The sequence below is a fragment of the Castor canadensis genome, chromosome 12 (genome assembly GCF_047511655.1).
Source record: "Castor canadensis chromosome 12, mCasCan1.hap1v2, whole genome shotgun sequence".
Lineage (NCBI taxonomy): Eukaryota > Metazoa > Chordata > Mammalia > Rodentia > Castoridae > Castor > Castor canadensis.
In genome coordinates this window covers 96,608,643-96,635,067 of record NC_133397.1, presented here as the reverse complement: position 1 = coordinate 96,635,067, position 26,425 = coordinate 96,608,643, and the positions used below count along the sequence as shown (strand labels likewise).

The 26,425-nt window shown below is 35.4% G+C and overlaps 1 protein-coding gene across 7 annotated transcripts in view; it reads right to left on the bottom strand.

Moving 5' to 3' along the window:
* Window positions 1-873: 873 nt before the first annotated feature.
* Window positions 874-26,425, bottom strand: part of Ccdc138 (coiled-coil domain containing 138) — a 91,083-nt gene continuing 65,531 nt past the window's right edge. For 6 of the 7 annotated variants that reach the window (XM_074050553.1, XM_074050548.1, XM_074050547.1 and 3 more), the window contains 3 exons: window positions 17,311-17,487; window positions 3,593-3,731; window positions 874-1,384 (listed from right to left, as the gene is read on the bottom strand). In XM_074050553.1, the coding sequence (XP_073906654.1) occupies window positions 1,219-1,384; window positions 3,593-3,731; window positions 17,311-17,487 (482 nt within the window). In that variant the 3' untranslated portion in view covers window positions 874-1,218. The remainder of the gene's footprint in view (window positions 1,385-3,592; window positions 3,732-17,310; window positions 17,488-26,425) is intronic. The other variant, XM_074050550.1, reaches the window with a different exon arrangement.

The following is a 26,425-nucleotide window of genomic DNA, read 5'->3' as shown; positions in this document are numbered from 1 at the left end:
ACCTATGAAAGACATCTTAATTACATATAATATTTTTGACTAAAATTTTTCTCCTCCAGGTTGGTGGTTCACACCTATAATCCTAGCTACTCAAGAGGCAAAGAACAGCAGAATTGAGATCCAGGTTGGCCCAGACAAAATTAAAAATCCTATTCAAAAAATAACTAAAGCAAAAGGGGCTCAAGGCATGGCTCTAGTGGTAGAGCACTTCTCTTGCAAGGGTGAGGCTCATCAATAGGGACTGATGTCTGGCATTCAATTAGGCCAGCATGTTTTTCTTGTCTTGTAGATAAGTGTTTTTTTTTTTAAACCTTGTAATTTATTATTTTGCCAGGATGTATCTAATTATAGAATGCTTTTCTCATCTAGTTTTTGGATGCCCTTTCAATCTGTACATGATTTTTCTTTGTCCCGCCAAAATTTTTATTTAACTGTGTATCTTTGAATATCGCATCTACTCCACTTACTCTGTTCTCTTCTTCAGAAACACCAAATACCCCTGTGCTGGAGTGCCAATCTCTGTTCTACCATCTGTCATTCACAAGTTAAGAAGTTAAAGAATATTGTACTTTTAGGCTGGTGTTGTGGCTCAAATGGTAGAACACCTGCCTAGCAAATGCAAGGCCTTGAGTTCTGTCCCCAGTACTGTCCAAAAGAAACAAACAAAAAAACCCAAAAAACATAAAACTGTACTTTTAAGCTAGAAGTATAGCTCAGTGGCAGAGTACTTACCTAACATGCAAAAGGCCCCTGGGTTCCATTCCCAACACTCAAAAAACCCAACATATCCAGACATTAAAAAATACATAATACATACATTTGCTTCTAAAAGGAAGGATTCTACTATATTAAGACAACAGAATGACAACATGGTTTAACTGTTCCCATATAAGCAACCAATTTATTTCAAATTATCACATAATTTTAATAAAGTTTTCCTAAAATACTTTTACAAAAAGTAACCCCAGTGTCATAAATTCTGGAAATGCCACCTTGTACATTAGTACTACCTTAAACTGAAACATTCCAAATCTTCCATAGCTTCCACTAGAGATTTTATTTACAAAGTTGAAAAAAATTTTCTAGTTATCTTTCATGATAAGTGATGCTACTGATAACTTGACAGAATATTACTTTGGGGATTTTTGTACTTCTACAAATAAGGAACACACACACAGAGATGTGCGCACATACACACACGTAGTATAATATGCCAGTCTAATGGCTTGCATTAGAGACCAGGGAGTTGCATTTTGTTAAACCCAAATTGAACAGAGTTGAATTTAGGTTAATACAGAGAAAGGCATGCTCTGGATGTGTCGTCCTTTGTATTTCTTGAAGCATCAGATGAATTGTAAAAAGTTCAAAGAGCCTCTTATTACTCCTGTTAAAAAAAATGAGTACATCATTTAATTATACGTATTTAGGAAAGTTATCTATCATGACCTTGAGATAACTTATGTGTAACTGTGAGGAAATGGCATTTATTTTTTAAAAATACTGGAGAAATGACTAAGGAATTAAGATGCTAAGACAAATAAAACAGATTTTTTTGAGACAGATCTGAAGTGGAAAAGCATTAAATGAAAAAAAGAAAACATTTTATACTCTTGAAAATGGCATCCTATTCACTATCAGAGAATAAGGAATACTTTTTTCCCCCCACAGGTAGAAAAAAAAAAGAGTCCAATAATTGGTTATCTTAAGTAAAATAGCTTTTAAAGTGACAGGATATTGGTTTACCTTTGGACTTTTCAACCATCCTCTCTCTGACAGCCAGTCAGTAATTTCATTTTCAATCACTAAGAATCTTACTTTATAGTAACATATTTCTTATTTCCTTGTCTAGGTATATTTGCCGCTTAAGAGTAATTATTAAATCATCTTATCTACCATCCATTTCATCCAAAAGGATTAATCTTTTTGTTCTTAAATATTTACCTTGTCTTGTTTGAGGTTCACTCATTCCCAACCTTTTATTCAAGCTGTGCTCTAGTTCTTTAGCTAAGTCTAAAATTAACCCAAGCAATAAAACACATCATGAAGAGTAAAACATTATGGCCTAAGGATATGCTTCCACATTAGAACTACTTTTTTAAAAATCCCATGAATTAAGAGGTAAAAAAGTAATTAAATCTAGGTAATGTTATTGCAGCTTCTAACAGGCTGCATTGAGATTTTACCGATTACAAATCAAGAGAATCATGGTTCAGTCTGCTAAAAAAGGGAGACCATAAAATTTATAAGTTTGATACCAGATCAAAACTAATAATTTTATAATTTTGAGAGTTGAGAATATGGTTTTAATTTGGCAATTAATAATTTACTACAATGTAGTAGACATGGGACCAAAGGAACATACAAATCTATTATCTTTATCTACCAAGAATTTTAAGATGCAAAGATGCATCTGGGCACCAGTGGTTCATGCCTGTGATTCTAGCTACTCAGGATGCTGAGACTGGGAGGATCATGATTCAAAGTCAGTCTATGCAAATAGTTGATGAGACCCCATCTCCAAAATAATCAGAGCAAAATGGACTGGAGGTGTGGCTCAAGCAGTAGAGTACCTGCTTTGCAAGTGCAAAGCCCTGAGTTTAAACCCTTGTACCACCAAAAAAGATAAAAAGGTGTAAAGATGATTACATTCGCCATTTAAGTATATTAAGGACTGGTAAAATTAAGTTCATCTTTTCATCACAGATGAAAGGATGGGACCAAGAGAAAGAGGTGAACAAAATTCAAGATTTTACTTTGATAAAAATGACATGTGACGGGCATAGTCCTATGGCACACATATTAATTCCAGCACTTAGGAGGCAGAGGCAAGAGGCTAGTTCCAGGTCAGCTTGAGTTATATAGCAAGACCTAGCTTGGGTTACACAGCAAGAGGAGGAAGAAGAGAAAGAGAGGGAGAAATTCTGAGAAAATACAGTTTAAAATCTATGTTGTTAATTTATAATTAAAGTTATATCAGAGGAAAGAAGAAAGAGGAGAGAAAAAGCCCTTGATTCTCACAATAAAATTCAAATCAACAAGAGTAGTTTCCTAAAATAAACCCACGTACTAAATTTTAAATCTCTTTTACCCAAACTCACTTTAGTATATTAATAAGGAATTACAAAATACATTTTATTGTCTTTTTTATTTTCACCTATGGTAAACAGAATACTAGTGTATAATGACTTGTTCTGATATTATAATTTGGTTGCTAAAACCTGAGATGTAGCATAGTGGTAGAGTACCTGCCTAGCAGATGAGAGGCTCTGATTTCATCCCTAGCATCACAAATACCACAAAACAAAAACCTTCAAACAAAAAACCCCCTGCTCTTAAATTCATGTACTTACTACCTGTAGCGTTTGCTTAGCTAACTAAAGAAAGATTAATATTTCTAAGATTAATATTCTAATTCTAGTCTATTATTAAATACATGGTCTCTGATTAGCACTAATATTCATGAATCTTAATTTTTTACATCTGTACACTTGAAAACTTGATTAATCAAAGTTGAACTGGTATGGGTTTCAGAAAGGCCTAAATGACCACAAAATGACATCCTTCAATAAAAAATATTAAAAGAAATTCTTACTTGATTTTGGAAAGTTTCTGTAGAATAATACTGAGCTTTTCTAAGATTTGAAGATCAAGCTTAGGGGTTCGAAGCAGCACAGAACAAGTACGAAAAAATGAAGAGTTGCTACAGGCTTCCAGGAAAGGCTGCAAGGATCCTAGAAAAAAAATAATCATGCTTTACTGTTAGGGAGTAGCTAAAAAGGAAATTAAAAAGCAAAACCAAAACTATGTGTTATTTATAAATACAGGCTTGGATTTTCCTTCTTTTGTACTTAAACACTGGGGCAAAATTAAAATGTGAAAAATCAAAACATCCATTGGTTCTTTCTGAACATCAGAAAAAGGAAGTATTTTCCCTAATGTCAAAATTCTATCAGGTACAATTCAGCAGAAATCCCATGTTTGAGAAAGAAAAGGGAAAAGTAATTTCTTCAGCAAGCTCATAACTGTAATCTCAGTTTAGAAAATTGGCAATAAGACATTTTGTTGAAATACTAGCTGTAAAAAAAACCAAAGGAAAAAAACCCCTAAATTTAATAATTTTTAGAAAGTGGATAGATAGGAAAGAACTTTTTGAGCATAAGACATAAAGAGGGAGAGTCATAAAAGAAAAGACCCACCTCAAAAAACCAAAAAATTTAAACGTGTATGTGTAAAAAACAAACTTAATTAAAAAATTAAAAGGAAGAGGACTAGAAAACAAAACAAACAAAAGGGAAATGACAAACTTAGAGGGGTCCTTCTGTAATATATCTGTCACAAGACTAATACGTATCATTACTATAAAAGAACTCTTATAAATTAATTAGAAAAGATGTACCTGCTATTTTTAGAATGAGAAAAGAACACAACCAATTTGTAATAGAACAGAGTAAAAATGTTCAGTTTCATTAAGAATAAAGTAATTGGAACTGGCAAATCTGTTATCAACAGTATTATAAGTGTAATTATCCTTTGATTTCAGCAATTCTGCCTTTACAAATATGTCTGACAGCTATTTATAAAAGCCAAGCTTTGGAAACAGCCCAGATGCCCCATGACTGATGAATCAATCAAGAAAATGTAACATATATGCAACAATGGAGTTTTACTGAACCATAAAGAAGAATGAAATTACGTTATTTGCGGGTATATGGATGCAACTGGAGAACTTCATGTTAAGTGAAGTAAGCCAGGTTCAAAAAGTCAAAGGTTGCACGTTTTCCCTCATATGTGGAAGCTAGGTCTATAAGTTAAATGTTAAATGTATAGATAGATAGATAGATGATCTCACATATATATATACACACACATACATCTTATATATATGGATATAAGTGTATGTATACACATATATAGTGAGAGACAGAACAAAATTGTATTAGTGAGTCTGTCTGAGGGGACTACAGGAGGTGGGAGAGGTAAAGAAAATGTTAAAGAATGAAAAATATTGAAACAACCATCTACATATGAATATAATGCGCTGTACTTTAAGTTGCTGGATATTAGGGGATCATGGTGATAGAGAATGAGCAAGTAACAGGGGAAGGGGGTTAATCTGATTAAAGCATGATATACAGAGGCATGAAGTACCAAGGTAAGACTCCCTTGGACTATCAATATACACTTTAAAAAAAAAGAAAGATGAAGTGCAGGAGGGAAAAATAGGTCTTTTCCAGGAATGGATACCAGTGGGAGGTGGGTGGGCACAAGGATAGGAGGAATGAGGGTGATATGATGGATATTTTATATCCATATATGAAAATAGAAGAATGAAATCTGTTGAAATTGTTTTAAGAAGCAGGGGAGGGAGGAAGAGGGAGAACAATGTGGGGGTTAAATCTAACTAAGATATGTTATAAGCACATATGTAAATATCACAATGTATCCCTCTGTACAACTATTATATGCTAATTAAATTTTAAAAAAGGAATGTCTGACAGAGATGTATGCAAAGATTTATAAATATGAACCATTTAAAAGTCCTGTTATAGTTACTGTGAGTTTATTACAAAGTAATAGGTAAAAATGATTTTAAAGTTTTAAGTCATTATTATTGGCTATTAGGGAAACTTGAAAAGAAAAAAAAGGCCACGAATAGCCAAGGCAATACTCAGTCAAAAGAACTATGCAGGAGGTATCACAATATCTGACTTCAAACTATATTACAAAGCAATAACAATAAAAACAGCATGGTACTGGCACAAAAACAGACATGAAGACCAGTGGAACAGAATAGAAGATCCAGATATGAAGCCACACAACTATAAGCAACTTATCTTTGACAAAGGAGCTAAAAATATACAATGGAGAAATAGCAGCCTCTTCAACAAAAACTGCTGGGAAAACTGGTTAGCAGTCTGCAAAAAACTGAAACTAGATCCATGTATATCACCCTACACCAAGATTAACTCAAAATGGATCAAGGATCTTAATATCAGACCCCAAACTCTTAAGTTGATACAAGAAAGAGTAGGAAATACTCTGGAGTTAGTAGGTATAGGTAAGAACTTTCTCAATGAAACCCCAGCAGCACAGCAACTAAGAGATAGCATAGATAAATGGGACCTCATAAAACTAAAAAGCTTCTGTTCATCAAAAGAAATGGTCTCTAAACTGAAGAGAACACCCACAGAGTGGGAGTTCTGATGTATATTGCCAACTATACATCAGACAAAGGACTGATAACCAGAATATACAGGGAACTTAAAAAACTAAATTCTCCCAAAACTAATGAACCAATAAAGAAATGGGCATGTAAACTAAACAGAACTTTCTCAAAAGAAGAAATTCAAATGGCCAGAAAACACATGAAAAAATGCTCACCATCTCTAGCAATAAAGGAAATGCAAATTAAAACCATGCTAAGATTCCACCTCACCCCTGTTAGAATAGCCATCATCAGAACACCACCAACAGGTGTTGGTGAGGATGTGGGGAAAAAGGAACCCTCTTACACTGTTGGTGGGAATGTAGACTAGTACAACCACTCTGGAAAAAAATTTGGAGGCTACTTAAAAAGCTGGACATCGATCTACCATTTGATCCAGCAATACCACTCTTGGGGATATACCCAAAAGACTGTTACTCCAGAGGCACCTGCACATCCATGTTTATTGCGGCACTATTCACAATAGCCAAGTTATGGAAACAGCCAAGATGCCCCAGCACTGACGAATGGATTAAGAAAATGTGGTATCTATACACAATGGAATTTTATGTAGCCATGAAGAAGAACGAAATGTTATCATTCACTGTTAAATGGATGGAATTGGAGAACATCATTCTGAGTGAGGTTAGCCTGGCCCAAAAGACCAAAAATCGTATGTTCTCCCTCATATGTGGACATTAGATCAAGGGCAAACACAACAAGGGGATTGGACTATAAGCACATGATAAAAGCGAGAGCACATAAGGGAGGAGTGAGGATAGGTAAGACACCTAAAAAACTAGCTAGCATTTGTTGCCCTTAATGCAGAGAAACTAAAGCAGATACCTTAAAGCAACTGAGGCCTATAGGAAAAGGGGAACAGGAACTAGAGAAAAGGTTAGATCAAAAAGAATTAACCTAGAAGGTAACACCCACGCACAGGAAATCAATGTGAGTCAATGCCCTGTATAGCTATCCTTATCTCAACCAGCAAAACCCCTTGTTCCTTCCTATTATTGCTTATACTCTCTCTACAACAAAATTAGAGATAAGGGCAAAATAGTTTCTGCTGGGTATTGAGGGGGGGAGCGGGAGGAGGTGGAGTGGGTGGTAAGGGAGGGGGTGGGGGCAGTGGGGAGAAATGAACCAAGCCTTGAATGCACATATGAATAAAAAAAAAAAAAAAAAAGAAATGTGAAAAGAAAAAAAAAAAAAAGAAAAAAAGAAAATTATTTTCATTTCAGTAAAAAAAAAAAAAAAGAAAAGAAAAAAAATCATACAAATATGTTAAACTGTGGCCTTTAAAAGTTAATTATTTTGTAAAAGTCCTCTGTAAAAAACTTCCACAATGAGGGAATGGGGATGTGGCTCAGTGGTAGAGCACTTGCCTGGCATATGAGAAGCCTTGGGTTCAATCCTCAGCAACATACACGTACACCAAAAACAGTAACAAACCCCAAAATGTTCCCATAATGAATACAAGCTTTATTCCAAATACAGTTAAGTTACTTGCCATGAAATACATAAAAACATGATACATTTGCATTCTTTTTGTTTTAACCCACAACCACAGTTTAGAAGGCTATGTGTCACTATCTTGATAGTATATTGATTAAAATACTATGGAAGCAACAAAAGTCAAAATCATAAAGTCAGTGGAATGCTATGTTAATGGAAAATGAAAGATGGCATATGCTAGGAATAGAGCACTAGAAATGATTATGTGGCCTTTTTAAATAACCACATAGTAGAAGTATGGTAACAATATTCATTACATTCACAACAGTCTAATCTAATCCAAGTATGGTCTAAATATAGTTTACCAAGTTGTGTGTGTGAGTGTATTCTGAAAGACTAGTAATTTATCTTTTTGGGGGGCAGTTTGGTGTTTGGACTCAGTGTCTCACACTTACTAGGCAGGTGCTCTACCACTTGACTCATACCCCCAATTCTTTTTTGCTTTACTTGTTTTTCAGATAGGATCTTGTGTTTTTGCACAGGACCTCCTCAGACCTTGATCTTACTACATTTACCTGTTGAGTAGCTGGGATTACAGGTATGAACCATACCAAGTCAAGTTAGTTCCTTTATGGGGTCTCATTAACTTTTTGCTGGGGATGGCCTTGAACCATGGGTCCTCTTGATCTCTACTTCCCAAGTAAAAATCATATTCAGAAAGATCACTAAGGATTCTTAACATACCTATTATCATTTGTGTGGAGGACAAATGGAATGCAGGAACAAAAGTCAAGTTGAAATTCAAACCATGATTCGAGGAAGACAACCAATCAGTAAGGTCCACAAAAAGGAGACAGCCAATGAAAAAGAAGCCCAATCAAAGGTATAAAACCTGCACTTAACCTTGCCTAGGTGTGCTCTACTCCTTTGTCTCGCTGCCCACCGTTTTTTTCTTTCCTCTAATGCCATCCAAAGTCTTGGTTTCTCCTCTTCTCCTATTTTAGTAAATTCTTTTACCAATCTATAGCTCCTAAATTTCTGACAGTTTGGATATGAAGTGACCCCAAAAGACTCATGTTTTGAGGCGAGGTCCCCCACTGGTGAATTCAGTCATTGAGAGGTACTGGATCATGAGGGCTCTGACTCCATCAATCCATAAATTCACTGATGGACTCATAATCTGATGGCATTATTGGGACGTGGTGGGAGGTAGGGCTTTGTTGGAGAAGTCTTGAGGGCTGTGCTTTAAAGGATTCCTTCAAAGGGTCCCAGCTTATATGCTGGCCAGACTGCTATGCTTGTTATTCAAACTGACGTTTTTCTCTCCTTTGTTTCTCTCTCTTCATTCTGGAGAGACCAAGATTTAACACTCTTCACTCTCAAATTAAACAAGGCAGTATTCTCCCCCTTATCTCTGAGTAAACCTGTCAACCATGACATTCAGCTTCAGAGATGTGGCACCAGTAAACCATTAGTAAACCAGGACATAAGAGTCAAAGGTTTTGGACATATGTTTTGACACATGCTAAAGAGAGGACATTTTTTCTCAAAAGTGGAACTACAGAGCTTTGAGAGGTTGACTCTCTGTCCTCTTCTGACAAATAATAAACCTTATTTCCTTTTCCTCAAACCCTAGTCTCACTATTTGTAAACTGGAATTAAGGTCAGTGACCAGCTTTCCAGTAACAAGATAAGTTGCCACATGCTCCCTATCATGATATGTTACCTTACCATTGCCCCAAAACAGTAGAGCCAAGTGAACAAGGACTGAAATCTTTGAAGCAGTGAGCCAAAATAAATTTTTCTGAGGGAAAATAGATAGATGGGGCAACAGAGAAATTGAAAATCATTAAAAGAGCCAGACTCAGAAATTAGAACCAAGAAATAAGATAAAAAATCACTAGAATAGCAAGAAGATGAATTAAATGTTCAAGAACTACAGACCTGCATTCTTTCTATCACTTCCCTTTACTTTTCTATGTAAATGAGATATAAGGACTCTACATGGGTAATGGGTAATTAGGTCCTAGGATAGAAAGCGCCTGTTTGTTTTTCCTCTTTCTTTTTTTTTTTTTTTCTGGGAAATCTGTGACCAGGAAGAATACCAAAAAAGGGACCCCTAGAACAGATACTCTTTATTTATTTCCTGTTATTGAGCAGTTTGAGTTTCTTGCATATTTTGGGTGTTAGTCTTTTATCTAAGAATGATTTACAAATATTTTTTCCCAATATGTGGGTTGTCTTTTTGTTCTGTTGTTTCCTTTGCTATGCAAAAGCTTTTTAGTTTGGTCCAATCCTATATGTCTATTTTTGCTTCTGTATCTGTCCTTTTGGGGTCTTGCTCAAGAAATCATTGCACAAACCAATGATGTAGAGCTTTCCCCTATGTTTTCTTCTAATAGTTTTATAGTTTCAGGTCTTATATTTTAAAGCCTTTAATCTATCTTGAGTTGTTTCTTGTGTAAGGAGTTAGAGAGATCTAATGTCATTCTTTTGCATATGGATATCCAGTTTTCCCCAAACCATTTATTTAAGAGATTGTCCTTTTCCCATTGTGTTTTCTCAGCACTTTTGTCAAAAATCAACTGACAAGGGGCTGGAGATGTAGCTTAGCCATAGAGTGCATGCTTAGCAAGCACACAGCCCTGGGTTCAAGTCCCAGAACAAAAAGAAAGGAGGGGAGAAGGGAGATGAGCAGGGAGAGAAAAGGCGAGGGGAGTGGAGGGGAAAGGAAAAAAAAAGAAATAATGGAAGGAAGGAAGGGAGGAGAGGTGAGGGTAGGGGAGGGAACAGATGGGACAGAGGGAGGCAAAAAAAAAGGGGGGGTGCTCTACACAAGAAGGCAATCATATTTGCCCCCTTTTGCCTAGCCTGGCCCTTAACTCCTGTGCTCAAGCAATCTTCTTGCCTCAGCCTCCTGAACAGCTGGGACTTACAGGCACACCCTATAAGAACTGAAACTCAGGGATCCGTGCTTGCTAGTCAGGTGCTCAACCACTCCAGCCATGTCCCCAGACCTCTATATTTCTTCTTAACACCCTTTTCTTTTTTTGGTGGGACTAGGGTTTGAACTTAGGGCTTCAGGCTTGCAAAGTAGGTGCTCTACCACTTGAGTCTGTATTACTTCTTGACACAATTTTTTCAATGCTTTTTTGAGTCACAATATTTTATGTAAGTTAGTATTTCATAAGCTCGGTGGAGGGTATTTAAATCTTCAATTTGAGAAAGACTACCTACCTAAAGTCATAATCTCAGCTATTGGTTACTTTCAATAGTAAGAAAAAAGTGGCATAAGGACACACTGAGTCATCATCATACTATACATATCTGACAAAGGAGAGGAGAGGGATGGAAAAGATCTTTCTAGGGAGGGAAAGAACACTTACATCTTTGAAATTATGAGCTATGTATGAGTTACCTTTCAAGTAATAAAACAATTGTGGTTAAAAACTCTTCCTTAAGTAATTTCTTTCTTTTAAAATAAATAAATGAAAATAATATATTCATCATTTGTATATTTGGTTAATTAATTTACCAACTTTTCCTACCACAATTGTTTTTATCCCACAAAATATCAGCACAAGTTTCCTAAATATAGTCTATAACAAAATCTAAAGTTTGAACCAAAATCATACTTACATTATCTAGTGTTACACAGTAGAAAGGCCAGCTGTTTGTATTAGAAAGAGATTCTGTTAGTTGGCAGAATGGCTCAAGTGTACAGCACCTGCCTAGGAAGCGTGAGGCCCTGAGTTCAGACCCCAGTACCACCAAAGGTTAAAAAAAAAAAAAAAAGGATTCTGTTATAATGTCAGACACACGAATGCAAGCATTATTTAATGTGATCATGCAACTTTAACAGTGCTGTAAATCTGACAACGGAGACCAGTATCAAATATATCGCTACATGTGCTCATTAGCTAGGTCATAAGTAGAACTCAAGAGGCTGAGGAAGGGACTGCTAGGTTAATTCTCCATGTGCCCTGTGTTACATATCCCTGAAGTAGTTACCAAAACTACTTAAAAGCTCTTTGTGTTGGGACAGAAGATCAATGAATCAATTTTCTTACTGGATTTCTTAAAAATATCCCACAAGGCTCAACTACCTTAATAAATGATGACAAATGAATATAATGGAATATTAACAATTAAAACTAAAGTCTATGCAGAAATATACCAAAACAGCTCAGAACACTACATTCAAAAAACCAAATATAAGAGGAAAATCTGGGAATTTATTACAAAAAAATCTCCATGTCTTGATGAGGCTACAAAGTTCTCCAAAGAGCACACCCAGCCCCTTCCCTTTCTAATTCTTCCACTCTGTCCTCACTCACTCTGCTTTGGCTATACTTGCTTCCCTGCTATTTCTTGAAAATACCACATACACATAGCTTTGTTCCAGCTGTTAACTTTGATTAAACTTTTAAAATATATATTACATATTCTCCAGGTACTAAAAAAAAAATCCTGCAGGATTTACTGGTATGTACTGGTAATACATACCAGTAATCCTAGCACTAGGAAGGCTGACGCAGGAGGATGAAGAACCATGAGATCCAGATCAGCCTGGGCTATAATAGTAAGACCCTGTGTCAGAAAACAAAACAAATTCCCAGTTTTCTTATAAGAAAGTTCTTCCATGTGATAACTTTACACTGAGAAAACAGGTTATATGTGCATAGGATTTATAAATAGAAACTCCTACTATGCAGTAGGTTGGTGCTTTTTTGAAAATTTCACATCTATAATTTCACTGAAATTAATCTTGTTTTAATCTTCTTAATAATAAAAGCACCTAGGATGACAGAATAAATTAAAAACAACAAGAAGGGAAGAAATGATATCACCCAAATCAAGGAAAAGTGGATGTCAATGAAAAATATTATCACTGTCAGCTAAGAAATACGGATATGTTCAGAAAATTCTAGATCCACAGGACAAGTATGATGCATGGAGCACAGTGCAAATGATTCTTTATTAACTTTAATTTTACTGCATTTTCTTACCCGTATTCACAGAATTTTAAAAGAACAAGTATATTTCCTTGCAATAGCTAAGATTTTCTTGCATGTTGATATTTTAAGCAAATAAACTATATATAAACTAAAATCCAAACATGTTTTTAAAAAAAAAATTCTAACCAACATCACAAAAACCATTCAGAGCAAAACAACAGGAAGCAAATGTAGATGGGAAGTAAATGTGAATATCTTTGGGTTGGGGGACAGTTTTTAAAAACTGGAAAATAAAAATTGTAGCATTTATGGTGTACAACATGATGGTTTGGTATATGCATACATTATGGAATGGCTCAATCAACCTAATGAACACATCCATTACACTTCACATACTTATAATTTTTTGTGTTGAGAACATTTAAAAATGTACTCTCTTGGCAACTTTCAATTATACAGTGCATTGTTATTAATTATAATTACCATGTTATACAGTGAATCTCCCAAATTTATTCCTCCTAACTGAATTTTTTAATCTTTTGAGATAAACATTTACCTAATCCCAAAACTATTTTTTCTTGCCAGTTTGTAGGTTTTCTCTAAGTTTCTATTATTTTCAGAGTAAAAATAAACTTGACTTTTTAAAAAGTCTGCAAAATGCACTCACTTTGCTGCTATTCTACTGTTAAACAGCAGCATGTTACCTAAAGGAGGCAGTTTCTAGGCCACAGAAGAGAATAAACTAAGACAAACCTAAATCCCTCTATTTGCAATAAGCCAGACAAGAAAAGCAAAGTATTCTTTGTAACAAAGTAAGACTTAAATTCTTATACAGCTAAACCCAGATAAGTGAGTAATAGCTTTCAACTACTGACAGGGAAAAAGAAAAAGAAGCCACAAAGTAATTTTCTAAAAGCACCACCACCAAGTTATTACATGATATACCTATACCTCAAATAGGCACAATCAGAAGTCTCCAATCTTAAAAAAAAATGCTCATAATATATATGACTAGATAAATCAAGGTGATTTTAATTTACACTCCAAGACAGGTAATTTCAGCAGCTTTCAAAAAAAAAAAAAACCTACGGAGCTGATGACATTTCTTATATCTGAACAAATGGATCTGAAATTTAAAAAAAAAAAAACTGCCCTGTAGGACCACTAAGGATAACAAGAGTAACAAACACAAAACATACAGCAAGCCTACTGCTTCTCAAACTACTCCTCTGAAGAATCAGTCCTTTAAAATTTCCAATCCAACAAAGAATCCATCTCACTTTTACAAAATGCCTCTTAAAAAGCTAGAAAATGAGAAAATTTAAAAAGCATAAAAATATAAGTCCAATTATTTAATTATTATTAGATTTCATAGACATAAAAGCAGTGTCAAATGTTTCACAAGTTTCTAAACACTTCTAATTTGTTTTGACAAACAAAACAAATGGGAAGGTGTAAGTGAGGAGCAGCCCACTTACACCTCCCAGTTGTAATTGCTCCTGAAGAAGACCAGGTTCTACAGAGCACAGCAAAGAACTCTTTTTGAAATATGGCACTGACTAGGAATTCCAGTACTATGTTGAACAGGAGTGGAGATAGTGGGCATCCTTGTCTGGTTCCTGATTTTAGAGGGAATGGTTTCAGTTTTTCTCCGTTAAGTATAATGCTGGCTGTAGGTTTGTCATATATAGCTTTTATAATGTTGAGGTACTTTCCTTCTATTTGTAGTTTTCTTAGAGCTTTTATCATAAAATGGTGTTGGATATTATCAAAGGCTTTTTCTGCATCTATTGAGATGATCAAGTGGTTTTTGTCTTTGCGTCTGTTAATATGGTTTATTACGTTTATTGATTTTTGTATGTTGAACTACCCTTGCATCCCTGGGATGAAGCCTACTTGGTCGTGGTGAACAATCTTTTTGATGTGTTGTTGAATTCGCCTGGCCCAAAAGACCAAAAATCATATGTTCTCCCTCATATGCGGACATTAGATCAAGGACAAACACAACAAGGGGATTGGACTTTGAGCACATGATAAAAGCGAGAGCACACAAGGGAGGGGTGAGGAAAGGTAAGACACCTAAAAAATTAGCTAGCATTTGTTGCCCTTAACGCAGAGAAACTAAAACAGATACCTTAAAAGCAACTGAGGCCAACAGGAAAAGGGGACCAGGATCTAGAGAAAAGTTTAGATCAAAAAGAATTAACCTAGAAGGCAACACACACGTACAGGAAATTAATGTGAGTCAGCTCCCTGTATAGCTATCCTTATCTCAACCAGGAACACTTGTTCCTTCCTATTATTGCCTATACTCTCTCTTCAACAAAATTAGAGATAAGGGCAAAATAGTTTATGCTGGGTTATTGAGGGGTGGGGAGAGAGGGAGGGGGGCAGAGTGGGTGGTAAGGGAGGGGGTGGGGGCAGGGGAGAGAAATGAACCAAGCCTTGTATGCACATATGAATAATAAAACAATAAAAAAGAAAAAGAAAAAAGAATGGATCTTAAAATAAATAAATAAAATGAAAATAAAATTTCAAAACCAAAAAAAAAAAAAAGAAACATGGCACTTCACTCACAGCTGATAAGCAGTGCATGCTAGTTAGGAAAGATAAGAAAGCCAGCATACAAAGTGCAAGGCTCTGAATTCAATCCCCAACCATTCAAAAAAATTAAGGGCAGAGTGCCTACCTAACAAGCATGAAGCCCTGGGTTCAAACCGCAGTACAGCCAAAAAAAAGAAAACAAAAAAAACCCAAAAACCACTTTCGATCTTCTGAAAGTGCCAGTGGCTCACTAAAATCACAGTAACCAGTATTAAAAATCAATGTGGGGCTGGAGATGTGGCTCAAGCAATAGAGTGCCTGCTTTGTAAGCACGAAGGCCTGAGTTCAAACCCACCAAAAAAAAAAAAATCAATTTGAACAAGAGTTAGATTTGTGAATACCTCCTGACTAGTCTAATAAAATTTCTCCAAATGTGAAGTTGTGGTGCCACAAAGTCATTTCATAAAATTATATTTCAATTTTCCTTTGGCTACAAGGAGAAAGACTTAATTTCTGTTACACACATTCTGAAAGATTTGTTTCTAATAAATAGACACATATCTGGTAGAATTTTTGTTTTTCTCATAAAAATAGAAAATTCCTGTGAAACAAGTTGGAAACCTAGTAACCTAAACAAGTCATTTTAAAACTTTTTGTTCTACTCATTACATTAGTAAAATGAGATTCAAACTCTAAGAATAGTTTTCCAAGTAGCCAAATCCCTAACTAAAAGTCTAATACTGAACAGCTATAAAAGACTAAATATATTGATGAAAGATATCAGAAGTGATATTTTAGGGCAGGGGATAAAGCAAATCTGGAAAACCTGATTATAGTGCTATGGTAGAATTAGCCTTATGTGAAAGCCAGAGACTAGTTGAACCTCTGTCTAGTTGTGGAATCCCTGGAGAAGTTATCTCATTTCGCTAAGCCTCAGTTCCCCTATTAGGTCTCCTTCACAAATTATGAAAGAAAAGCAACAGTATATATAGAAGTGAATTGAAAATGTAAACAATACACCAAACTATACCTGTACTTTGCACCCAATCATTGGGGAGCTGCCACAGCAGCATCAAATCCATAGGATGCTTACTACTATATCAAGCAATGGCTTTCTATTTTGAGTTGGTACCCCTAGAAGGCATAACATTTTATTTTTAGAAGTGTTGTAGAGGTAAGAGTGACTATAGAAGGAAGAAGATTACAAATAAATGGCTACTTGTTACAAGTTAAGAGGTTATATGAGGTTTAAAGAGCAATGCCAATGGAAGCGAATTAAAATATTTTATGCCAGTATCCCTATGTGTTATCTGTGTAAAATCAGATACCACTGGCAGCAACCTAAAAGAACTTGTTATACCAATATAAAAGCCAAAACCCAGCTAGGTGCCAGTGGCTCACACCTGTAATCCTAAGTATTTGGGAGGCTAATATTAGGAGGATCATGGTTCAAGATAAGCCCAAGCAAATAATTGGAGAGACCCCTATCTCCAAAATAATCAGAGCAAAATGGACTAGAGGTGTGGCTCAAGCAGTAGAACATCTGCCTTGCAAGTGCAAAGCTCTAAGTTTAAACCCCAGTTCCACCCAAAACAAATAAACACTACCAAAAAAGAAATCTTACAGACCACAAAACATCAAAAACGAAGACTAGCAAAAATAGATTAGCCACATACACAAACTGTCTCTGTCCTGCCCTATCCCCGACTCCTCCAACAAAACAGTAAGATTGAAAGAGGCAACAATAGGAAAATACTTCTGTCACTATTCTTCTCTCTTTAGGTACAGATATATGTGATACTCTCAGTCCCTCTGAGCAAACAGAATATATGATTGGATCTGCTGGACTGATAGAACAAAGGAGAACAGAGAAAAAGATTCAAATATGTAACATTTGCAGTGTGCCCACATAACAGATGACTACTGGAAACTGTTATAAGTTACTGAAAATCTGGACAAAGGGTTAGATTTTTAATTTAGAGTGATGTTACTAATGACTCAGTCATACAACTGTCTAAATATTTTAAACATTTAAGTTTAAAAATGCTATAGTTTTACTATGTGGAGTTACACATTCAGACTAGAAGGTAGGAAAATCATTCCACTTTCATTTCTTTACATATATAAATTAAATAAAAAACTTACTAGATTCTACTGTCATCTGAAGCAAACTATCAATGACATTGGATAAGAGGCCCTTACTGGATATTCTCAGATGACCTAATATTACTGGAACAGCTTGATAGTTCAAAAACAAGGATTTTCCTTCATCTGTCTTCAAGTCCAAACAAAGAGAATCAAATGCCTGAGCCAGGTAATCAGCTGAAAAACAACATAAAATCACCTATGATCAGTAGTCAAGTTGGTAACCAGAAACTAGATAAAAAGTGAGCAACACATTAATGAAACCAAAAGACACAAAAATTAAATGACACGATATCAACAGGCTAAATTTAGATTATTTTCCCCCTATCTAATTGGTTAAGGACTGCAATGGGGAAGGGGAGAAAACAAGTATTACATGATGATAGGGAATTTTCATATTTTAGCACTAAAATAATAAATAGACCCATTGCTTTCTTACAGTGAATATTTATTTTTTTGTGATACTGGAAATTAAACCCCGGGCTTCACCTATGCTAGGCAAGTGCTCTACCACTAAGCCTCACTTCCAGTCAATTTTTTATATCAAGAAAGAAAACTGATGATTAATATTAAATACCACAGTAGTGTTTATTTTTTGTATTTGATTACTACAAGCTTCCAAAAATTTAAACAGCATTAGTATTTCTATCTTTAGAATAGCTTCTCAAGTTGTATTTTTTGTTATGGTTGCTTTCTAAATGTTTACCTGTTTTAAAATGTAACTTGGCAAAAACTTGCTAGATTTTTATGTTTATTTTTGGGGGGTTGGTACTAGGGTTTAAACTCAGGGTTCATGCTTGCTAGGCAGGCATTCCACCTGAGGTAAGGCTCCAACCCCTAAATAAGTTTTAAGTAAGGATGTGATTCCTACTAAAGAGCGAATATTAGCCCAAAGACAACTTCAATAGATTGGATATGTGCCAGTGTATAACTTTTTGTGACACATCTGTCAATGGTGGCAAGATTTTACCAAGGGCAGCACTATAATGGCACCTGCTGGATCAAACTCCTTGTAACTCTCTTACAGATGTTCCACAGATTACTGAGAACCACTAATTTAACTAGAATTGATGTGAATAAGGCATTAGGTACTTACATTATTACACTTTGATATGTCAAATAATAACCCAAGTCACTACTCTTACAACCATTTTTTTGCACTGTGGTTTTAAATATGTAATATTTGTTTTCTAAAACTCTCCTCTCAAAATACTATTCAAAGGAATAAAAAACAGTTCATGCAATACTGCATTACTTTTTCTATTAATATTTCTGGTTAAAGAAAGCTTAAGAGTGTTTTGAAATACTGAAAATATTAACAACTTAAATCTTAAGGAAAACAAACTCCTAGCTATTGTGTGAAATTAAAATATATCTGAAAGAATTTTGAGAAATTAAGATCTGTGCCTCTAGATCCACTTATAGTGAACTCTTTATTTTCGGTAGAATTTAGTCCAAGGAACACTAATATCACTGTACTTAATTCTGCAGTTAAAAATAAACATTGCAAACAAATGTATACTAAGTTAAGAGAAATTGCTGGACTTGTCTTATTTAGATTTTTTGGGGTGTGGGGGGGCGGTACTGAGATTTGAGCTCAGGGCCTTGTGCTTGTTAGACCGGAGCTCTACCATTTGAGCCACTCCACCAGACCTTATTTAAATTTTTTTAAAAAGCAACAATGTAAATAAAAGAGTATAGATGATTCCTGAATTCAATTCTTTTACAAGAATGAAAATTTTATCATAGAGCCACCTATTGTATTTGATACAAATTACTTCACTTATTAATATATCATATGACAAGATTAACTATATACTGATACCTGTACACTGTGATTCTCCTAGTTTTGTTTGTTTGTTTGCAGTGCTAGAGATTGAACTCAGGGCCCTGCATATGTTAGGTAAGCACTGTACCACTAAGCTCCATTCCCAGCCCTCTAATTCATTAATTTTTAAAATAAACTTAAGACATATTTATAAATGAGTTTGAGTAGTTTCTTAGCTATGTCTTAGTAAAAAATGTTAATCTATTTTCACAATTAAAATGGACACCTAAACAAGCAAGTTTTCAAAATAAAGGAATAGTATTGTATATTCATGTACTGAAATGAAAGATAAAATAGATGTGCTTCTTAAGGTGATAAAATCAAGTAATTGCTTAGTCTTGATTTTTCAACTTCCATTCCATATCCTAAAGCTAAAATTATATTTTAAAGTATAAACACCTTTCAGAAATATCCAACAAGGGCTGGGGATGTAACTCAGTGCTTTGATGTTTGCCTAGCATGCATAAGGCTCTGAGTATGATCCCCAGTACTGGAAAAAAAAAATCTAACAATAACAACAACAACAAAATCTAAAGCCTATTGGAAGTTGTCTATCTTCTCATGGAGACATTCTGAAAAGGCTACAGGATACACAAATGCCTAAATTGATCCTATAAAGGAAGCATACCTGGCAGAAAAGAAATTTAAATATTTTTAAATTAAAATAACTTAGAAACTGAAAAAAATTCATAAGAAAAATGAATGAAATAGCCACAAAGTGACAGATGAGCAAGGGATTTCATGTGAACTCTGGTTGGAATATTTGTTCATTACTACTTACCATAGAAAGCTTAAAATTCACTAAATATTATGCCAACATAAATAAATTGCAAGCGTACTATTGAGTGAAAATTGCAAGTTATATGAAGTTAACTAGAATTTTTTTTAAGAGAAGATAAACCCCAAGTAATTCAGAGGCCCAGCACTCCCCACTATGCCTGCCTACAGAAGAGTCCCCACTCCCCTATTTAAGAGTAGGAACCCCAGTTCCTCAACTAAACTGTAACCTGCTACTCTTTGGGCACCAGGAGTCCTGCTTCCCCATGGTGCACAGAGACTGAGTGCTCTCCACTGTACCCACCTGCCTGCAGGAGAGTCCCTGCTTCCCTATCAAAGAGCAGGTATTCCAGCTCCCCCAGTGAGGGGAGAAAAGCTGTAACCTGCTACTCTGCAGGTGGCACCAGGAAGCCTGCTTCACCAAGGTGCACAGAGGCCCAGGGCTCCCCTCCATACCCAACTGCAGGAGAGTTCCTGCTTCCCTCCCACCACCCCCAACAAGGCGGAACTCAGCTCTACCACTGAGGGGAGGAGAGCAGTAATCTGTACCACAACAAGAACTTTGCCCTGGTGCAGTGTAAGGTTTTCAGCATGCCTCTCTCTGAGGAAACCTGCTAGAACCCTAGGAGAAAAAGCACAAAACCCCAACCACAGAGGCACAAGGGATTGAAACCCTGAACCAAAACCAACTCCAGATGTGTAAATCTCAACACAGAAACATGAAACAGAAAGACAACAGTTCTCCATCAAAGGCCAACTCCACCACTAAGGATTTAAACACCTGCATAGAGGAAGAAATATCAAATATTGAATTCCAAAAAATAGTAAGAATCATTAATGAGCTCAAAGAAGAGACACAAATCTAGTGTTTCATCTTGAAAAGGATGTGAATAAACAATTAAATGAGCTCAAAGAGAACACAAACAGATGAATGAAATTAAGAAGACTACACAGGATATGAAAGATGAAATCAATAAAGATATGGAAATCCTGAAAAGTGATCAATCTGAAATAAACAGCTCAATATCCTAAATAAAAATCTCAATCAAAATCTTAGTGAACAGAGTGGAGCAAGTTGAAAATAGAGTATCTGAAACAGAAGACAAACTAAAAGAATTAGATCAAACAGTAAAAGGTCATGAAAAAATGCTAAGAAAATACGAACAGAAAATGCAAGACATCTGGGACACCATGAAAAGACCAAACTTATGAATCATGGGTATAGAAGAAGAGATACAAACTAAAGGCACAGATGACCTATACAATACAATAATAGCTGAAAACTTCCCTAACCTCCAGAAAGAGAGAGTCATCCAGGTGCAGGAAGCTTACAGAACAACAAACTATTAGGACCAAAAAAGAAATATTCCTCAGGGATATCATAATCAAAAGATTCAAACATACAGAACAAAGAAAGAATACTGAAAGCTGCAAAAGAGAAAAGACAAGTCACATACAAAGGCAAATCCATTAAAATAACAGATTTCTTAACACAAACTCTACGCACAAGAAGGTCATGGAAAGACATATTTCAGGCCCTGAAAGAAAACAACTGTCAACCTAAACAAGTCTTTCTCACAAAACTATCCTTCCTAATTGAAAGAGAAGTGAAAACCTTTCACAACAAAGAAAAACTAAAGGAATTCACAACTACCATGTCAGTACTGCAGAAAATACTGAAAGGAGTCTTACACAGAGGAGAAACTAGAGTGAGACAGGAGGATGCAAGAAAGAATAAACCCTTTAGACAAGGCACACCAGTAAACAAGGAAGAGGTAAAGTATAAGAATAAATGATATTAACACTGACTGTAAATGGCCTCAACGCGCTAATCAAAAGACACAGAATAGCAAACTGGGATAAAAAAGAAGACCCAACTATTAGTTGCTTACAAGAGACTCATGTCACCGAAAAAAATAAACACTGGCTTAGAGTCAAATGGTTGAAAAAGGTTTTCCAAGCAGATGGACTCCATAAACAAGCAGGAGTACCTATCCTTTTATCTAACAAAGTAGATATCTACTAAAGACTAAAAATCTGACTAAAATCTGTTAGAGATAATGAAGACCACTTCATATTAATTAAAGGAACAATTCATCAAGAGGAAAAATCAATTCTTAACATAGATGCACCAAACATAGGGGTACCCATCTACATTAAAAAAAAAACAACAACTCTAATGGACCTTAGAGCACAGACAGACCCTAAAACAGTGACAGTGGGAGACCTGAACATCCCACTGTCACTAATAGAGAGGTCATCCAGAAAAAAGAGCAATAAAGAAACTTCAGAGCTTCTGCATATGTTAGGCCAAATCGACATAATGGATATCTACAGAGTATTTCACCCAACAACCAGGTAATACATATTCTTTTCAGCAGCTCATGGAACTTTCTCCAAAACAGATTGTATTTTAGGACATAAAGCAAATCTCAACAAATTCAAGAAAACTGAAATAACCCCCGATATCATATCAGATCACAATGGAATAAAACTAGACCTCAACTCTGAAGAAACCACAGAAAATACTCTAACACATGGAAACTGAACAACACACTGCTGAACGACCAGTGGGTGACCAAAGAAGTAAGGGGAGAAATCAAAAAGTTCCTAAATTCTAAATACAATCTACCAGAATCTGTGGGACACAGCAAAGTCCAGGCTAGGGGGAAAGTTTATAGCTATAAATGCCTACATTAAAAAGAGAGACTTCTCAACCTAATGAAGCATCTTAAGTTTCTAGAAAAACAAGAACAAACCAAACCCAAACCCAGCAGATGGAGAGAAATAATAAGGATCAGAGCAAAGAGCAATGAGATCGAGACCAAAAAAACTATACAAAGAATTAATGAAACAAAAAGTTTGTTCTTTGAAAAGATTAATAAGATCAACAAACCCTCAGCCAATATGACAAAACGGAGGGAAAAGACTCACCTTTCATCTTTTAATAGGAATCACTCTAATAGGTGTGACGTGATATGTCACTGTGGCTTTATTTGCAATTCTATATTACATAATACACATATTTTTAAAAATAAAGTTGCTCAAAAAGAGAATTATAGGCCAATTTCATTAATGAACATAGATGCAAAATTTCTCAATAAAATACTGGGAAACAGAATTCAACAACACATCAAAAAGATAATACACTATGATCAAATTGGTTTCATTCCAGGGATGCAGGGATGGTTCAACATACTCAAATCATTAAATGAAATACAGCAAATAAACAGAAGCAAGGACAAAAATCACATGATCATCTCAACAGATGTAGAAAAAGGCTTTGACAAATTTCAACATCCTTTCATGATAAAAGCTCTGGAGAAAGTAGAAGAAGGAAGGTACTTCAACATAATAAAAGCTATATACAATAAACCTACTGCCAACATCATATTAAATGGGGAAAAACTGAAACTATTTCCTCAGAAGTCAAGGAGACAAGGGTGTCCACTCTCCCCACTCTCATTCAACATAATTTTGGATTCTTAGCCAGAGCAATAATATAGGAGGAAGAAATAAAAGGAATTCAATTCTGGAAGGAAGAAGTAAAATTATCCCTATCTGCAGATGATAAGATTTTATACCAAAAGACTCTAAAAACTTCACCAAGAAACCTTCAGACATCATGAACGCTTTCAGCAAAGCAGCAGGATACAAAGTCAATACACAAAAATCAGTAGCAGAATTCCATTTATAATACCCCCCCAAAAAAATCCTAGGAATAAATTTAACAAGGGAAGTGAAAGACCTCTACAATGAAAACTATAAATCACAGAAGAAAGAAAGTGAAGAAACATCAGCAGATGAAAAGACCTCTCACGCTCATGAATCAGCAGAATTAATACTGTGAAAATGGTTATAGTACCAAAACAATCTATATGTTCAATATAATACCCATCAAAATTCCAATGACATTCTTCACAGAGATAGAAAAATCAACCCTAAAGTTCACTTGGAAGAACAAAAGATCTAAAGCTCTACAAGCAACAGAGAGCAAAAGCAGCAATGCTGTTGGTATCATAATACCATTTGCACACTCATGTTTATTGCAGCACGTTTCACAATAGCCAAACTATGGAAAGAGCCCAGATGCCCTACAACTGATGAATGGATAAAGAATATCTATACACACATGCATATGTGTATATATATACATATATATACACATGCATATATATACATACACACATATATGTATATACACACAATGGAATATTATTCAGCCATAAAGAAGAATGAAATTATACCATTTTCAGGTAAATGGAACTGGAGATCATTATGTTAACTGAAGTAAACTAGGTTCGGAAAGACAAAGATTGACAGTCCTAAGACGAAAGTTTATAGCAATGAGTGCATATTTTAAAAGGAAAGAAAGATCTCAAATCAATGACCTAATGCTTCATCTCAAATTCCTAGAAAAACAAAAACAAGCAAATCCCAAAACAAGCAGAAGGAGAGAAATAATAAAAATAAGGGCCAAAAATCAATGAAATAGAAACAACAAAAACAAAACATACCAAGAATCAATGAAACAAAAAGTTGGTTTTTTGAAAAAATAAGTAAGATTGACAGACCCCTGGCAAACCTAACTAAAATGAGGAAAGAAAAAACCCAAATCAGTAAAATCAGAAATGCAAAAGGGAAGATAACAACGAACACCACAGAAATCCAGGAAATAATCAGAGACTACTTTGAGAACCTATATTCCAATAAATTTGAAAATCTTGAAGAAATGGATAAATTTCTAGATTTTTATGACCATCTAAAACCAAGAGGATATTAACCACCTAAACAGAGCTGTAACATGTAATGAAATTGAAGCAGTAATAAAGAGTCTCTCAAAAAAGAAAAGTCCAGGACCTGATGGATTCTCTGCTGAATTCTATCAGACCTTTAAAGAAGAACTAATACCAACCCTCCTTAAACTGTTCCACGAAATAGAAAGGGAAGGAACACTGCCTAACTCATTTTATGAAGCCAATATTACACTCATCCTAAAACCAGACAAAGACACCTCCAAAAAGGAGAATGATAGGCCAATCTCCTTAATGAACATCAATGCAAAAATCCTCAATAAAAAAATGGCAAACCAAATTCACAACATATCAGAAAGATCATCCACCATGACCAAGTTGGCTTCATCCCAGGAATGCAGGGGTGGTTCAACATATGCAAATCTATAAATGTAATATAGCACACCAATAGAAGCAAAGACAAAAACCACTTGATCATCTCAATAGATGCAGAAAAAGCCTTCAACAAGATCCAACACCACTTCATGATAAAAGCCCTAAGAAAACTAGGAATAGAAGGTATGTACCTCAACATTGTAAAGGCTATATAAGACAAACCTATAGCCAATATCATATTTAATGGTGAAAAACTGAAACTATTTCCCCTAAAATCAGGAACGAGACAAGGGTCCCCACTATCCCCACTCCTATTCAACATAGTACTGGAATTCCTAGCCAGAGCAATTAGGCAAGAAGAAGAAATAAAAGGAATACAAATAGGTAAAGAAACTGTCAAAATATCCCTATTTGCAGACGATATGATCCTATACCTTAAAGACCCAAAAAACTCTACCCACAAACTCCTAGATACCATAAACAGCTACAGCAAGGTGGCAGGATACAAAATTAACTTACAAAACTCATTAGTTTTTCTATAGACGAATAACGAACAAACTGAGAAAGAATATATGGAAACAATTCCATTTACAATAGCCTCAAAAAAATTAAATACGTAGGAGTAAACTTAACAAAGGATGTGAATGACCTCTACAAGAAGAACTACAAACCTCTGAAGAATGAGCTCGAGGAAAATTACAGAAGGTGGAGAGATCTCCCACGCTCATCGATTGGTAGAATCAACATAGTAAAAATGCCTATACTACCAAAAGCAATCTACATGTTTAATGAAATTCCCATCAAAATCCCAATGACATTCATCGCAGAGATTGAAAAATCTACCCTAAAGTTCATTTGGAAATACAAGAGACCGCAAACAGCCAAGGCAATACTCAGCAAAAAGAGCAATGCTTGGAGGTATCACAATACCCAATTTCAAACTATATTACAAAGCAATAGCAATAAAAACAGCATGGTACTGGCACAAAAACAGACATGAAGACCAGTGGAACAGAATAGAGGATCCAGATATGCATCCACACAACTATGCCCACCTTATTTTTGACAGAGGCGCCAAAAACAGACGATGGAGAAAAGACAGCCTCTTCAACAAATGTTGTTGGGAAAAGTGGTTATCCATCTGCAAGAAACTGAAACTAGATCCATGTTTATCACCCTATACTAGTAGCAACCCAAAATGGATCAAGGACCTTAATATCAGACCTGAAACTCTGAAGTTAGTACAGGAAAGAGCAGGAAACACTCTGGAAGTAATAGGTATAGGCAAGGGCTTCCTCAATAGAACCCCAGCAGCTCAGCAACTAAGAGATAGCGTAGATAAATGGAACTTCATAAAACTGAAAAGCTTCTGCTCAACAAA